General features: G+C 57.1%; 1 protein-coding gene across 6 annotated transcripts in view; it reads right to left on the reverse strand.

Annotated features, from left to right (window-relative positions):
* The window catches only part of CELSR2 (cadherin EGF LAG seven-pass G-type receptor 2), a 26,023-nt gene extending 20,112 nt beyond the window's left edge, over window positions 1-5,911 (reverse strand). For 3 of the 6 annotated variants that reach the window (XM_041749512.1, XM_041749511.1, XM_041749509.1), the window contains exon 1: window positions 2,186-5,905. In XM_041749512.1, coding sequence (XP_041605446.1) covers window positions 2,186-5,507 — 3,322 coding nt within the window. In that variant the 5' untranslated portion in view covers window positions 5,508-5,905. Of the gene's footprint in view, window positions 1-2,185 lie in introns of all 6 variants that reach the window. The other 3 variants (XM_041749515.1, XM_041749513.1, XM_041749510.1) reach the window with 3 other exon arrangements.
* Between the last annotated feature and the right edge of the window lie 10,709 nt (window positions 5,912-16,620).

The following is a 16,620-nucleotide window of genomic DNA, read 5'->3' on the forward strand; positions in this document are numbered from 1 at the left end:
GAACGCGGAGACTAAACAGGGGAAAACAAAGATCCAGGGAAAGACCCAGCAATGGAGAAAGTGGGGAAGGAGAGAGCCCCGCAGGAGATGGGGAGAGCGCCCTAGAGAGGGGCAGCACCGGAGGGCCCGGTGGGCAAGGGCGGGAAGAAAGAGAGACAAAGAACAAGAAAAGGAAAACAAAGGGGCAGTGGGAGTCAATTCCCCCCCTCACCCCAGCCTCCCTGAACTTTGGGGTTGCCGTGGTGACTGTGTCCAAGGGTCAGGGCCGAGGGGACAGGATGGAGGGGACAGGATGGGGTGGGGCTAGAGGGCCAGCCTGAGGCCTTCCCTTCCGTTCTAGGGGAGCTGTGGTCAGGGGCTCCGCAGGTAGCAGCCTGAAGGCTGCGTGGGGCCTCCTCAGTGCCCTGCCACACTCACCTAGGACAGGCTGTGGGGAGGACATGAGGGAGAGCCCCTTCTTTCCCATCCCTCCCCGCTGCTTGCTTCTCCCAGCACAGAGAAGGATACAGGATACAGGAACTCCAGCCCTTCCCTTCCTCCTGGAGAAAAACTGAAGCTTCGACAGGCACAGGGCCTTGCCGATTATCTCTAAAAGCTCACGTCAGGGCACCTGGGTGGCTCAGTGGTTGAGCATCTGCCTTCAGCTCAGGTCATGATCCTGGGGTCCTGGGATCGAGCCCCGTATCGGGCTCCTCGAAGGGAGCCTGCTTCTCCCTTTACCTGTGTCTCTGCCTCTCTCTGTGTGTCCCTCATGAATAAATAAATAAAATCTTAAAAGAATAATAGTAAATAAATAAAAATAATGGCTCACATGTCCTGGCTCCCATGGCCACCCGAGGAGGGGAGGCATCTGTCCAGGAAGGACCCAGAGCGAGGAGGGGGCTAAAGCCACACCCTGCATCTCACATGCCTCTCGTTCCCCCTCTCATTCCAGTCCAGGCCCAGACTCCCTGGGGTGGCAGTAGAGGGGTGCCTGGCTCTTCTTCTCCTTCTCCATGATGTGTCTGGAGTGGGGTACCGTGGCCCACCCATTCACAGGGTGCCCCTAACAAGGGGCCCTCAAGGGAGCACCAGTTTTTCCCCAGCTTAGGGAAGGGCCTCAGCAACCTGGGGCTGGCCCCGTCCTATGCCACTGCCGATCACTCCCCACAGTTGACAGAGAAGACAGAAAGCGGCCCCCCTCAACTCTCCTCCCCCAGCCCTCTGTCCAGGGAGCCTGCAGGCTGAGCGCTTGGCCAAGCAGCAGGAATGTCCAGCCTGGGTCCTGGCCAGGCTCCCATGCCCCAGGACTCAGTTCTCTCCCCACCAGAGCAGGGGGCTGTACCCTCAAAGGCCACCAGTCCCCTGGCTCATCCTGGTCCCACACTCCATTCCTTGAGCCTGGGCTGGTCACAGGAAGGCCTAACATCCTAAGAAGAGCCCATGGGGTGGCAAGGGGGCCCAGGAGGCCTCAGCCTGCCCCTGGCTTCCCTGCAGCCCCTCCCCCAAGCTGGACCCCAAACCATGGCCTCTGACAGTGGGGTCTGTTTGGACAGAGACAATGAGCTCTGGCTTCACTTCCTGCGGGAGCTCTGAAGGGATAGCCAGGCCAGGCTCTTTCTGCCTGGAGGGAAAAGAATGCTCTAGACAAAGTCCCCCTCAGCCAGTCTGGGACTCAGCCGGGAGCCAGAAGGGGCCAGAAGAGGCCCAACTGCAGGGTCCTGACCCCTCGGTGGCAACCCTGTGCCCTGTGGCCCTCTGCTCTGTCAGAAGGCTGTTATGAGATCACAGGAATATCCTGCCGGGCGTGAAGGGGTGCTGAGGGGCCCAGCTCGCCTCTCCCCCCACACACACCACAGTCCTCTCTACCCCTCCCCCAGCTCTCCTGGTCCCCAGTCTTCCCCGCGCCTTTTTTCACAATCCTGGCAGCCATGGCCGGGGCAGCCTCACAACACTTCCCCTGCCACGTCACAGGGTGGTAGTCAGGGGGCAGCCAACCGAAGCAGCCCAGCCCAGCCTGGGGCGGCAGGCGGGGCCTACACCAGCTGCCAGGATTCCGAGGGCTCCTTCCCAAGCTGCTTCTCGCCCCTCAACCTCTACGCCAGACACTGGGCAGAGAGGCAGGTCAGCGCTTCCTCCTTGAACCTGTGCCCAGGCCCTCCCCCAAGGGCCACCCCCACCTGACGCCACCTGGGCCCTTCCTTACCTGACACTAGCACGCTCATGATGGCCTCCAGAGGACGGTTGTTGTCCAACGCCCGGCTCAGCCTCAGTTCGCCCGTCGAGGCATTGAGCAGGACCAGGCTGAGCTCATTCCCCCTCTCGAAGCTGTAGGTCAGGCTGTCTGAAACATCAGGGTCATGGGCAGGCACGCGGCCAATGGCACCCCCAGGGAAACTGCTTGAGCGGTTGGTGACATAGTTGTTGAAAAGGATCTCAAAGTTGCCCAGCACTGGTGGGTTGTCGTTGCGGTCAAGCAGGCGGACGTGGACGGTAGCCCGACTCACCAGGGGAGCTGACGTGGCCTGGATGACCAGGACGTATTCGGGCCGGTCCTCGTAGTCCAAGTCCACCAGGGCGGTCAACTCCCCAGAGAAGATGTCCAGTTGAAAGACCTCAGGAATGTTGCCCTCCACAATCTGGTACATGATCTGGGCATTGGTTCCTTCGTCGGGGTCAGTGGCTGTGACGCGGGCCACAGCCAGCCCAATGGGGCTGTTCTCTTCCACGAACACGTCAAACTCGTCCTGCTCAAAGACAGGTGGATTGTCGTTGACGTCCAACACAGTGACCGTGACTTCCATCGGCGTGCGGGCTGGAGGCATCCCCTTGTCCACTGCATATGCCCGCAAAATGTATTGGGCCACGTTCTCGCGATCTAGCCTCCGAAGCGTTCTCACGATGCCCGACGTGGACTCCACAATAAAGTCACCATCTCCATCATCGCCCCCGTGGAAGGTGTAGAAGACTCTGCCATTGAGGCCGGAGTCACGGTCAGTGGCTGAGATCTGCAGGACACTGGTGAAGGGAGGCACATCCTCATAGACGCTGCCCTGGTAGGAGTCACGCAGGAACTGAGGGGCATTGTCGTTCACATCGTTCACCAGGATCTCTAGATAGGTTGTGTCAGACTTCTGGGGAATGCCATTGTCCCGGGCAGTGATGGCCAGGGTATAGGACACTTGGTCCTCATAGTCTAGCTCAGCCTGGGTGGTGACAGCCCCTGTGTCTGCATCAATGCGGAACTGGGGGATGCTGTCCTCCATAAAGTAGGTGATGCGGGCATTCTCACCCGTGTCCTCGTCCGTGGCACTGATCAGCACCACCGTGGTGCCTGCTGGCCGGTCCTCGTTAACGTTCACCGTATAGTGGGAGCTCTGAAAGACCGGACGATGGGTGTTGGCATCAGTGACGTTCACTACCACCTGTGCTGTGTCCTGCCGAGTGCCGTCGGAGGCAGTGACAGCTAGCACATATTGCCTCTCGAGTTTGTAGTCCAATGGCAGGGCGAGCGACACGAGCCCACCACCACTCTGGCTGGTGATGGAAAAGCGGTTGCGAGTGTTGCCGCTGGTGATCTGGTAAGTGATGACACTGTGGGCATCGCGGTCCACAGCCGACACTGTCACCACGCTGGTGCCCACAGCCGCATCCTCGTTGAGTCTCACTGTGTACTCCGGTTGGGTAAAGGTGGGGTTGTTGTCGTTGACATCCAGGATGGTCACACTGACGCTGGCTGAAGCAGTGAGCATTGGTGTGCCGTGGTCTCGGGCTTCTACCCCAAAGCTATAGAAATCAACCTCTTCCCGGTCCAGCTCAGCTGCCACAGAGATCCAGCCTGTGCCATTGTTGATGGCAAAGGGGAAGTCATGCCCAACTCCAGCAAGGCGGTATTCCAGGCGGGCATTGTCACCAGCATCAGCATCGATGGCCTGGACATGGAGAACCAGGTAGCCTAAGGGGACACTCTCTAGCACAGTAGCCTGGAAGGGGGTGCTGACAAAGATGGGGGCGTTGTCGTTGATATCCAGGACTTGCACTGTCACCAAACCAGAGACGTTGGAGAGTGGGGGGCGGCCACCATCCTGTGCCCGAACCCGGAGGGTATACTCCTTGGTCGTCTCATAGTCAAGAGGGCTCACCACGTCCAGAGCCCCGGTCTGGGCATCCAGGTAAAACTGTCCCCGAGCGTTGCCACTCATGATGCTATAATGCACCAGGGCATTACTGCCCTTGTCTCTATCCGAGGCTGTGACCCGGAGTACCGGGGCCCCTGGGGTCACATCCTCACGCACCTGGACCACATAGCGCTTCTCACTGAACTGAGGAGCGTTGTCATTGTCATCCTCCACAGACAGGAACACAGCAGCTGTGGCACTCCGTGGACCTGGGTCCCGACCCTGATCACTTGCCTCCACTGTCAACTGGTAGGATTCTACTTCTTCCCTATCCACTGGGCCACGGGTTCGGATGACCCCAGAGCGAGGGTCAATCTCAAAGATTTCAGAGGGGCTGCCGCCAGGCCCCTCCAATAGGCGGTACAGAATATTGGCATTGGGGGGGGCATCGCCATCTGTGGCTCTGACCGTGAGCACCTCATAGCCAACCTCCAGGTTCTCCCTGAGGCTCTCCTTGTACTCCTGCTGCTCAAAAACAGGGTCGTGATCATTGGTGTCAGTCACCAAGATGGTGAGTGTGGCCAAGGCACTGCGTCGGGGCATGCCATGGTCCTGTGCCGTGACCCTGAAGACATGGGTGCTCTTGGTCTCACGATCCAGCTCCTCGGCCGTGGTCACGGCGCCCGTGATTGGGTCCAGAGAGAAGAACTGTTTGGAGCGGCTATCAAAGAGGGCATCCATGGTGTACTCAAGGCGGCCGGCCTCGCCCTCGTCTGGGTCAATGGCCCGCAGGGATGCCACAGGGGTACCTGCCGGCTGGTTCTCAGGCACTGTGGCCTGGTAGCTGGGGGGCTGGAACTGGGGGGCTGTATTCACGTTCCTTTTCCGACGCCCGCCCATGGGCTCTTCTGCTGACCTTTCCCCTGCCCTGAGCACTGGGGTCTGCACCAGCTTGCAGGACTGGCATCTCAGCCGTGGGGCCTTTAAGCACGGGTGTTCCTGGGGTAGGGTGAGCTTGCCCTGTGGGGAAAGGTGGCCTCCAATGCCCAGGAGGCGACAGCTCCACGGGCAGCCTTCGGGGGCTGGCGGCAGAGGGATGAGGGCTCCGGATTCTGGGCACCAGACCCTCAGCCCGTCGTGGTGGGGCACCAGGTGGCCAGTCAGCTCTGTCCCTGCATCCCTGCAGCGGCTGGTGTACAGCCAGAGATTGGAGGCCGAGGCTGGGCAGAGCCAACCCACGGGGGCGCAGGCCCCTGAGGAGCCCCGGCCCCCGGGCCCCAGGGAACGACAGGGCCCCACTTGGTCTCCCAGCAGTGGCGGCGGCCGCAGCAGCAGCAGCAGCAGCAGCAGCAGCAGAAGCGGCGGCGGCGGCGGCGTTGGACGGGGGGCGCGGGCCGCCCGGCTCTGCATCTCTCCCTGCTCCCGGCCGGCCGGGTCAACGGCGGCGGCGGCTCCCCCTCCGGCTCCAGCCGGCCCCGCCGCGCCTCATGCCCGGGCCGGGGCGCCGGTCCCGGGGGCCCTCGTGCGCCCCGCGGGGCCTGCGCTTGGCTGTCTCGGCGGGGCCCGCGCTGAGCCCTCCGACGCAGGGGCTCGCAGCGCTCCCGGATCCCGGCCCGCCCCGGGGCACCCGGCCGCCGCGGGCTGGCGCTGCGCCTCCACTCGCGCGCCCGTCTCCCGCCACCTGCGCCCGCGGGCCCCGCGCGCCCCTGGCCCTGCCGACTCCCCGAGCCCCGAGGTGCCCCTGCGCCCCCGCGGGGTGGCCCACCTGTGCCCGCCGATCCACGCACCCGGACCCCGGCCGTCCTCGACCGCCCCGCGCCGCCCGCTCGCGCCCCGCGTCCCCGCCGCGGCTGCCGCTGTCGCCGCGGCCACGGGCCCAGCCGCGCGATCCCTCGCCTCCCCGGCGGCCGGGCGAGCTCTGCAGAGCGGCGGCGGCGGCGGCTCATTACCATAGACCTGCTCGCGCCGCCGCCGCCTTAAAGCGGCGACGCCAGCCGCACCGAAGGAGGTGGGCCCACGCAGCGCCCTCCTCCGCACCGCGGTCCTGGCATTCCTGCGGGCCAGACCTCCACTCCGGATCCCCCCCAGGCCTGCCGCCAGGTGCCAGACCCCTGCCACAGGGTAGGGAGGAATTAGCCTTCAGAACCAGACAACGAATGAAGGTAATGGTGGTAGTATCCTAAGTATGCTTAGAGGTTTTCAGAAACATTTTGAAGGGCTCTCTGAGACCAAGGGCCCACCCCACCGCGCCTGCCTACCGTTGGCTGCTGATAAGAGCCCTCAGGTCCTGGGTCAGACTATACTCAACAGTATAAAGCCTCCTTCATACTCTAGAAAGACACCCCACCTCCCTCCCTGGCAACACACTTTGAAGTCCTAACCCCCCCACCCCCAATCCAAGTGGCAGTCTAACTAGGACCCCCTTGGCGTCCAACTGCTGGGCAGAATGACCCCAGGCTCATCTTGGACATCACCTGGACTCTTCAGGGGAGGGTGAGCTGAGAGCGTCAAAGTCAAAGCTAGCTGGTATAAACATACTAATATTACCAGGCTCTGAGGCCCAGAAAGGGTGAGACCTGTACAGGGTCACAAGGCCAGTTAGGGACAGAGCCAAGCTTTAGGACCGGGGTTTCCTGGATCCTAGACCAGTGCATTTCTCTACCCTATAGGGCCTCCTGTCTGGAGAGATGACCTCTTGCCCCCTCCCTCCTTTCCCATCAGTGTCCAGCTGCTGTTCCCCTCCTTCTTCTCGCAGCTTTGTGATTAGCAAACAGCCCTGCCCAGTGCACAGGATAGGCCTGCAGACTGACTCTTCCACTTGAAAGGGGTGTGCAGGATTCCAGGAGTCCTGGGGGTGGCCCAGGCCATGAAAACCAGACCATGAGAAAGAACCAGGCCGGGCTGGTGGAGGGTGATCCAGAAGGAGCTGCCCTCTTTCATACCCCACCCAGGGACCCCTATTCAGGGACAATGGGACCAACAGGGTGCAGTGCCAGGGGCCTGGTCAGCCTCCACCGCAACCCTCTGGCTGTGTGATCTTGGTGAAATTCCTGCATCTCAATTTCCCTTTTGTAAAATGAGGGGATTGAACAAGGCATATGGTTTCCAAAAGCTAGCAGTAGAATCTGTTTTTCAAATGAAATTTGAAGTAGAAGCCCAAAATATAAAACAGATAACAGCAGTGTTCCTGGGATGAAGGGCAGGTCAGGGCCTTGCCCTATCCCCGCTGTTCCACCAAACAGTACATCCCTGGGCCACCTTGTAGGGCTTATGCTCTGGAAGGAACCCAATTTGAAAAGCACTGAAGCAGATGCTCTCTTCCAGCATGGTGGTGTTCTGGTCACATCAGAGGAGCCGAGAATGCTACCTCAGGGACCCCGGGCCCAGGGGTCCCAGTATGACCATGCATTGATACAATTGGATGTGATATCAGCTTTTCACTTTGTCCCCAGGGGAAAGGAAAGGAGATGGGCAAGACGGATTAGGATTAGACTACATTCTTGGCAGTGCTGGTGGAAAGGATGGGGAAAAGGAAGTGGGAGGAGGACCCATGGCTCATGGGAATGCTCTTGACTGAAGATGAGCTTTCTTCCTCCGGGCAAGGCCAAGGGCAGCTCCAGGAGCAGAGGGGTGGGTTAAGCAGCCTCTGCAGGGCTCTGCCTCCCTGGACTTGCTTTGACTCTGGTTTGGGAGGATCTAGGGGCTGCGTGGGCATTTTGCTCTTCACCTAATAGCCATGTGGCGCAGAGAATGCTCGGAAATTATACCATCTGTTAATTATCCTTTGAATCGGGGTTGGGTAATGAGACTCTCATTTCTGCCGAAGGCCTAAGCCGCCACATGGGGAAGCTGCAGCTCTCCATTCATCTCTTCCTTTGTACCCAAATCGGCTTTCTGGGTGGGACTGAGCCACTGCCTTGGCTCTGAATCACATGGGGATCATGGTTCTAGAGCCTAGTACTGAGACAGGGGTTGGAAGGCATGGAAGGCACAGAACAGGAAACCCTCCTCCTCCAGACGAGTTGGGGGATCCAAGGAACCCCTCCTTCCATCTACAAGCACATTTGGCACATAGTCCTTAATCGTCTCCCTGTCCTGCCCCCAAGGGCACAGGACAGAGCTGCCTCTCCATGCTGTGTCACCTCCTCAGCTGCTTCTGCCTCCCAAAAGCTGGAAGGAAACTTCCAAGTCTTCGGTGCACCATGGTGTCTCAGTCTAGGGCTTGCCCTAGTGGTGTTTGTTAGGTTTTTTCCAAAGTGAACAGTGGAGAAATAAAAACACCAGCAGAGCCAGGCAGTAGGTTCGAGAGTGCTTTTAATGGGGAGTGACTGTGAGAGGTGGCCGGAGTCAGGGAAGTTGCGCCAGGTTGGGGAGTGTGGGGGTTTTTAAGCCTTATTGGTTCCAGGTCTGGATCCGGGTGGGTCCCTTGCCAAATTAGGCAAGGGAACACCGTGTCCCTAGGTGATTGGCTGGGGGTGGGGATAGTACAGACGATGGGGGGTCTGGATGGAAAGTCTCCGTTTCTGTCTAGGCTTCCACTTACTGGAGATGATGTGGTGGTCATGGCTGCCTTGGCGGGAAGATCAGCCATTTTGACCCAATTTGAGATGTCTGCCATTTTGGGTGCCCCTGTCTCTCAGCCAGCCCAACAGTGTTCTCCTTGACCCCTAGAAGAAGGGCCGCCTATTTTGTGGAACTTTCCAGCTGTAGGGAACCTTCAGAACTTCCCCCTATGTGGGAGAAAACCAGGGTGCAGCAAGATGCTGGAGTCTGTTCAAAGGAAATTTACTGCTCCTTTAGGCCAAACCTCTGCTGGGAAGGGAAAGTGTCCTGCTGGGATAGCCCCAGGCTCTCCCCCAGCCCTAATGGGTCTTCCTCACCCAGGCTGCTTCTTGATTGAGGGTCACCTATACAAATGAAGAATACATTTTTGCATAAGGCCTGGCCCTGGCTCTCAGCTGAACAGGAGAGCATGGGTGGAGTGCTCCAGGAGCAAATGAGACACAAAAGGCTAAAGGAACTCAGAGGAGAGAGCAGTGAGGGTGGAGGAAATCCTCCAAGGCTTCCTGGAGGAGGTAGGAAATCAGAAATAGCATTCCTGGCCAGAGGAATTCATGAGCAAATTCACTTAACCTGGTACACTGGGGTAAGGGTCTTCTCCAAGGTTACACAGCTCGTAAATGGCAGACCTGGGATTTGAACCCAGGCAACCTGGCTCCAGAGTCCATGCTCTTAAGCATTATACTTACGAATGAATGAGATGTGTTACCTTGGCTGAAGCCAAGATGGGGGTGGGTGTGTTGTGGCCCAGCACAGTGGAGGGGACAGACAAGGCCACATTTGGGAAGAAGCATCTTCTTCCCCTGTCATGGGAAGATGCTTGTGGGCTGAAATTCTAGGACCAGTGGCCTGCTTGACAGAAGGGGTATGGATGGAGGTGGTGGAAGGGAAGGATCTAGAGACCTTTGCTCAGCAGGCAGGGCAGTTTCTGGCAGGAGAGAAAGGTGGGAAGATCCTGATCCCCCTGGGGCCTGATCCTGTTTCTGGGCTCAGTGTTGCTTTATAGAGGGCACAGAAATGGGAGGGGAGAGGCTGTCCGTGTGGAACTCCAGACTCTGCTCTTCTGGGACTATGGGGTGGGGTAGGACGGAGAGGATCAGGAGCCAAAAATTGGAGCAGGTCAAGACCTGAGTGTCTCCTGTCCACACTTGCCTCGTGTGCCCAGTCCACTTCCCTGCACTTTTCTCCACAGCTGAGGCTGTGCTCCCTTGAGGGTGGACACTGTCCTTTCTGGGCCCCCCGCTCCATGCCTGGCACCGAGGGGCACTTGGCAGAGTCGTGGGGATACTTGGATTCTCACCTGGTTGCTTCCTCTCCAAACCAGTCTCCACTTAGCAGTCCAAGTAATTGTTTTTATTTTTTTATTTTTATTTTTTTTAATTTTTATTTATTTATGATAGTCACAGAGAGAGAGAGAGAGAGGCAGAGACATAGGCAGAGGGAGAAGCAGGCTCCATGCACCGGGAGCCTGACGTGGGATTCGATCCCGGGTCTCCAGGATCGTGCCCCGGGCCAAAGGCAAGCGCCAAACCACTGCGCCACCCAGGGATCCCCAAGTAATTGTTTTTAAATCGATGAACATTTTTTTTAAAAAGATTTTATGTATTTATTCATGAGAGACACAGAGAGAGAGGCAGAGACACAGGCAGAGGGAGAAGCAGGCTCCATGCAGGGAGCCTGACGGAGGACTCGATCCCGGGACCCCAGGATCACGCCCTGGGCCGAGGGCAGGCATTAAACCGCTGAGCCACCCAGGGGTCCCCCTCGATAAACATGTTTTAAAGATTTTTTTTTTTAATGTATTCATGAGAGTCACAGAGAGAAAGGCAAAGACATTAGGGAGCCTGATGTGGGACTCGATCCCAGACCCTGGGATCACAACCTGAGCCGAAGGCAGACACTCAACCACTGAGCCCCCCCAGGTACCCACATTTTTTAGATTAAAAAAAAAATCTCTCCCGATTTTTTTATTTTGGAAAACGGCAAGTGTTCAGAGAAATTGCCAGAATGGTAGAATGCACCCCCAGCTACCCTCTACCTAGATTCATTCACTGACACTATGTTTATTTTCTCCAATTTTTAGAGAACGAAGTGAAAGTGAGGTGCAAACATCATGGCACCTGCGCCCCCACCCCTCAGTGTGCAGCTCCTCCTCCAGGCCCCGCTGGGTGGCTGCCACACTCAGAACACAAGTGATGATTCCTGGTTCCATTTAAAACCCAGTCTAATCCAAATTCCTCGCTATTCCTCAGACGTCTTTGATAGTGACTATTTTCAAACCAGAGGTTTATACACGTACGTACGTGACACGAACCTCCCTTCTTTCCTTGCTTCCTATCCTCCCTCCCTCGTTTCTTGTGATGTTGACTGCTTGAAGAGTCCAGGCCAGTTTTCTTATTGGATGGGCCACATGCTGAATTTTCCGGATCGAAAGACCTCTTGTGGTGTCTTTCACAGAGTAATGCTGCAAAGTCTGAATCTGAGCATGTTTCTCCCTTCCTGAAAACCTTGTACTGGGGCTCTTTGGATGTGCTTGAATAAAAGCCAACTTCCTCATTCTGGTTCACAAAGCCCTGAGGGGCCTAGCCGCCGCCCCCATCACTCTGTTCTGGACACCCTGGCTTCCTTCCAGCTGTTGAATATGTTAGTCTTAAATATACCCCTTTTCTTGGCACATATCACAAGTTATAATTACATAAAGTATTTACTTGTTAATTTATTTGGTCGACATCTGTCTTTGCCACTAGCAGTCAGCTCCAGAAACAGAGAGAACATGTGTCTTGAGTACTAGCACCTAACATGGTACTTGACACATAGTAGGCAGTCAGTAAATACTGGTTAGATGGATGGATGGCAGGCAGGCATAGAGGAGTGACCAGGTGTTTGTCCATTCCTGGAACCATCTGGGAGGCCAGCTGGGTCTCTGGGCTCCTCTGTGGACAGCCCTGAACTCATTCACTTTAACCACAAAACTGTATTCCCAAGGCCAGGAACAGCTAGGAGTTGTAGGCCTGATGTCCCAGCCAAGTTATACACACTTTCTTTGAGGCTCATTAAAAGATGGCACTGGGTGCCTTAACCTAGCCATAGGTTCAACCCACTATTAGGTTGGTTAGTAATAGGTGCTACACTATTTGCTGAGGTTGGCTCAGTAGGTCCAGCATTCCAAATGACTGAAGTACAGTCCGTCAAAGATCCAGCTGAGATCATTTTGGGCTCCTGAGCACAGAGGGGAAGAGATGGAGCCTGGGGCTGAGCTATGAGCAGCACATCCCAGAGCAACACCTGCAGTAAGCGAATTGTTAAGGAGAGAGCCCTAGCTGTGCTCCAGGAGCCGAGCCAGGTACACAAATGAACAAGACTCCAGCTCTGGCCTCAAGGAGCAACCTGTCTAATATGGACAGAGACAGATGCGGTGGTAGAGCCGTATTCGTGAATATTTCCGTGTGGGGCTGGAGGAGTTAGGAAGGCTGCACAAAAGAGGTGGGTGGCATTTGAAGCACCTCAAAGGGGAAGGAGGGATTCCACAGAATGGCAGGAGGAAAAGACATCCGGGCAGAGGGAAGGGCAAGGCAGATACAGAAGGGTACAAGGCAGGGTCAGTGCTGGGAGAGGAGCGCAGTTGGCGAGGCTGGGGCTACAAGCTTATGGTGGGATAAGAAGAGAAGAGCTCACTGACCTGAACTGTGGCCACCGTGTAAAGAACGTGGGCCCTGGGGGCGAAGTCTGGGCTTTATTAGGAAAGTGGGGAGAACCATGAGGCACGTGGGCAGGGGCGGGTAGGGGTGGGCAGGTCTGTGGCAGCCCCGCTGGCCTGGGGAGCAGCCCCGCCAAAGGAGGGACGGGGTCGCTGACCAGAGGGGGCGCTGGTGACAACAGCCCAGGAGGAGAGCCCGAGCAGATGTGAGTGACCCAGAGACTCAGCGGCCACTGGCGACCACAAGGAGGTGGTCCAGCGTGACTGTCAGGTGTTTGCTTTGGGTGCCTGAATGTCCAGAGGAGGGAGGGGGCGGGGATCAGCGAGGGAATTAGGCTTTGAGGCCTGGGGGGGAAGCCATATGTCTGTTAGGGGGTGGGTAAGGTCATCAAGCTGGAGATGCTTGGGGGGAGACCTGGAGATGCTTGGGGGGAGGCGGCAGCTTTGGGACGGGAAGCAGGACGTGCAGGGCGGGCGGGGAGGCCAGGGCCCGGGGGAGCTGGCATTTGGTGGCAGGTACTGTCTCCTTCCCCTGCCCTCCTCCACCCTCAACACCTCCTCTTCTCCACACTCAGGCTCCCCAGGCTTCCTTCTTCCTGCTCCCTCGTGTTTCTCCCTCCTCTGGAACGTTCCACCTTCCCTCTGAGGGGGTGGGGACGAGGAGGCCGGGGAATGTTGATGAGGAAGCTGGGCCTACAAGTGGCTGCTGTTTATCTTCGAGGACAGGAGCCAGATGGGATCTGAATTTGACAGCGGAGGCAGGGCGGCAGGGAGGCTGTTTTAAGATGGGAAACCAAGCAGGTCAGTACTGTGGGGAATGGGAGAGGACATGGGTGAGGACGGGCCTGGAGACAGCTAACCACGTGCGGGTGGGCCTGGAGACAGCTAGCCACGTGGGGGTGGCACCCAGGAGCACGCATAAGGGCTGGCTTCAGAGGAAGAGTAGAGAAAGAAAGAAAAAAAAAATTATAGGTATTTTTTCCTCCTGAAACAAGATGGAAGAAAAGGATGAACATTACTCTAAATGGAAGCTTAATTCTCCCCCTTCTTCAGGGTTTAAAAAACAAGGCTCCCAGAAGGGTCGCACCATCTTATTAGCAATTTACACCTCAATGAAAATAATTTTCCAGACCATTTCTAACAGCAGGTTTCAGCGGGGGAGGGCAGCCCCAGTCCGGTGGAGGGGCCCAGGCTGCTCCCAAACGCAGGGCTCGCCAGCCGCCCAATCGGAGCAGCGAGAGAGAGGCCTTCCCCTCGGGGAAGGGGCTTTGCCCAAAGTGGCAGAGGCTGGGGCTCTGGGCCTAGGTCAACCCCGCGGCGGCATCCCAGTCTCCCTGCTCGGGTCTGCGGGGAGCAGCGGCTCTGGGCTCCCTCAGGAACCTGTCTGCGGCACCCCCCTCCCCCCCAGGGAGGGGGTGTTCTTAAAAGGGCAACGTCAGAGGCAGTGGTGTGGCTGCCCCCAGGACCTCCCCCAGGGCGCTGGGTTGACCCCCCCCCTTCTGCGTGTATCTGGGAGGAGTTTGGAGGAACCCCTTGCTGGGAGTTGACTGGGGGAGTGGTGCAGGCCCCTCATTCTGGCACAGGCTCTGACACGCAGCTCGGTTCTCTGGGGCCCAGCCCAGCTCTGCCTGTCGGACTCATCCTGGGAGCGCAGCCAGGGCCGCCCCAGGCCCCCAGTGGGAGGCTTGGGGGAGGCCGAGGGGAGAGCAGACCTTCTTAGGACCCTGGGTAACCCGGAAAAGCTTCAGCGAAGGAAAAAGCAGGACAAGTCGCAGGGAAAGTGTCAGTTCCCAGGAGTGGCTTCTCACCACTGCAGCATCTGGCTCCCCCGTGGCTGTTGAACTGAACCTCTGGGCTGTCTTCGCTCTCAGGCAGGCCCCTTGTCTCACACTGGGTCCACACACAGTTGCCTGGCTCTTTAGAATTTCTTTCTGAATGACTAGCTTCTAGTTGCCTCTATCTCTAGGTGGAGGGAGAGGCCAGGTGCCTCCTCTCTTGCCTGAAGCACCCAGACCTGCTCCTGGGCCCCGAATTCCTGGGTGTGGGAACTAAAGGTTGGTGAGGGACCCAGGGCTCTGACTCATTCCACCAGGCCTGTGGGGTTGTTTGCTAACTGAGCTAGTAACCTGGATAGCTGAGGTTGGAGATGGGGCAGGTCAGGGTGCCAGGGATGAGGGCATCAGCTGTGGGTTGTGGAGGCAACTGCCAGGGTGGAGTCAAGGTTATCTGGGACTGTTCCCAAGTGCTCAGTGTCTAGGCCGGCCTTCCCATCCTAAACAAGGCTTGCATCAGCCCCCTCCCACTGCTCCAGTGAGGAAAGGAGTCTGGTTTTTAGCTCACTCTGGAGGAAGGCAAGCCATGCCTTTCCCAATGACTAGGAGTTCTTTGAGAGCAGGGACTGTCCCATTCTTTCTGTAAGCTCTACTTCTAATCACACCTGCCCACTGGCATGCTTTAGTGTGAGCTGTAGGGAAGGACCTCAGACACAGGGTTATCCTTTCCTTCATGACTTTTTTCCTCCTCTGGCTCCATCAGTAAGAAAGGGGTACAGACCTTCTGCTAACAGACCAGCTGGGCCACACACCAGCTTTCCAGGCCTAGTGCAGTCATTCCTTTTCACTATGCAGGCTCGCAGGCCTGCACACAATGAGTGTGCAGACAGGGCAGGTAAGAGGGTTGGCACGGGAGCGGGGCTGCCAGCAGCACAGAGCAGGAGGCTCTCTCTACATGAAACTATAGGAGGGGAGCCCTGGATGGCTCAGCGGTTTGGCACCTGCCTTCGGCTCAGGGTGTGATCCTGGAGTCCCGGGATTGAGCCCCACACCAGGCTCCCTGCATGGAGCCTGCTTCTCCCTCTGCCTGTGTCTCTGCCTCTCTCTGTGTGCCTCTTATGAATAAATAAATAATATCTTAAATAAACAAATAAGCAAGCAAGCTGTAGGGAAGTCTAGGTTCCAGGGGCCAAAGACTCAGAAAACTGGTCAGGTGAGAAGGTTATTTCAGCCAGTGTGTGTGGGGGGGGTGGTGGTGCTGGGGGAACCAGGTGGTGGTGCTGGGGGAACCAGGAGCCAGGTCAGGCTCCTACAGGCTCAGAGCCCCAGCTTCTGCCCTATGGTGCTTTGAGGGTCACAGAAAAAAGCAGTGCCTCCTGGTGGAAGGAAGGTCACAGGCACCAAGAGCAGAAGAGGGGAGCAGCAGGGAGCAGCAGGGAGCAGAGGTGGCAGCCAGAGGGACCTCTATGGCAAGTTGGGGGTATTTAGAGCCACTTGAAAGTTTCTAACCCTGAAGCCCAATGGCCTTTCCAAACTGGAAGAAGGGTGTGGTGGTGACCCAAACCATCCTCCTGACACAGTATAAACTGCCTTTCTTCACACCAAATAGTTGAGGCTATAGGAATGTGCATCTCTGGTCCTTCTGAGTACGTGGGAACAGCTTCTTTTGTCTTCTCACCCTGGCTTTGTCATCCCAGAGCTGAGGGCAACAGGTTACAGTAGAGGCAGTATAGTTGAGCCTACCTGTGGTCATCCTTTCAGGTGGCCCAGGTTTGACAGGGCTTCCAGTAGCAAGATTAACAGGATCAGCCCCAAGTCCCCACTGAAGACCAAGCACACAGCCACTTTCCTGGGTGCCAAGCTCTGACGGGCCTGGGGAAGTTGCTGCTTAAGGACTAAGGAAACAGAGATGAAATAAAGCTCCTAAGTGACAGGCTAGTTTGGAGCCCTGTCCTCATCTTCCAAAGAAACAAGCACTAAGCACTGCAGAGGAGACTCCTGGCTCCCACCTGGCCATGGTGTCTCGTCTCCCTCACCTGCCTTGTAGCCTGTCTTCTGCATGACGGAAGAGGTATAATCATGTCACCACCCTCTCGTCTGGGACTGTCACAAAGATAAAAGAGATCAGCTATAGGAAGTATTTTTGGCTCCTAGAAGAGAAGCACTATACTAACATAAGGTGTTATTAAAGGAAAGTGTTTGTAGATTGCAGATGAAAGGCAGCAAGTAAACACAGAGCCTAACCATGAGCCTCCCCAGGGAAAGGGTGAACTGGCCATTAGGGCAACAGGGGCAGTGCCAGAGAAGGGAGAAAATATTCTTCCTCCCTCCCCTTTGCCCCGCTGCCTTGGTCTCCCACTTGGGGATGACTGGGCAAGAGAAGCAGCTGTTAATAAGGCCCCAACTTGTGCTCCTGAATCTGGGGTCCCACAGCTTCCTCCCCTTCCCACAGAGCCTTTCCTAGGGAATGGAAGCATTAGGTAGGAGGCTTTTT

Source organism: Vulpes lagopus, chromosome 3, assembly GCF_018345385.1.
Source record: "Vulpes lagopus strain Blue_001 chromosome 3, ASM1834538v1, whole genome shotgun sequence".
NCBI lineage: Eukaryota > Metazoa > Chordata > Mammalia > Carnivora > Canidae > Vulpes > Vulpes lagopus.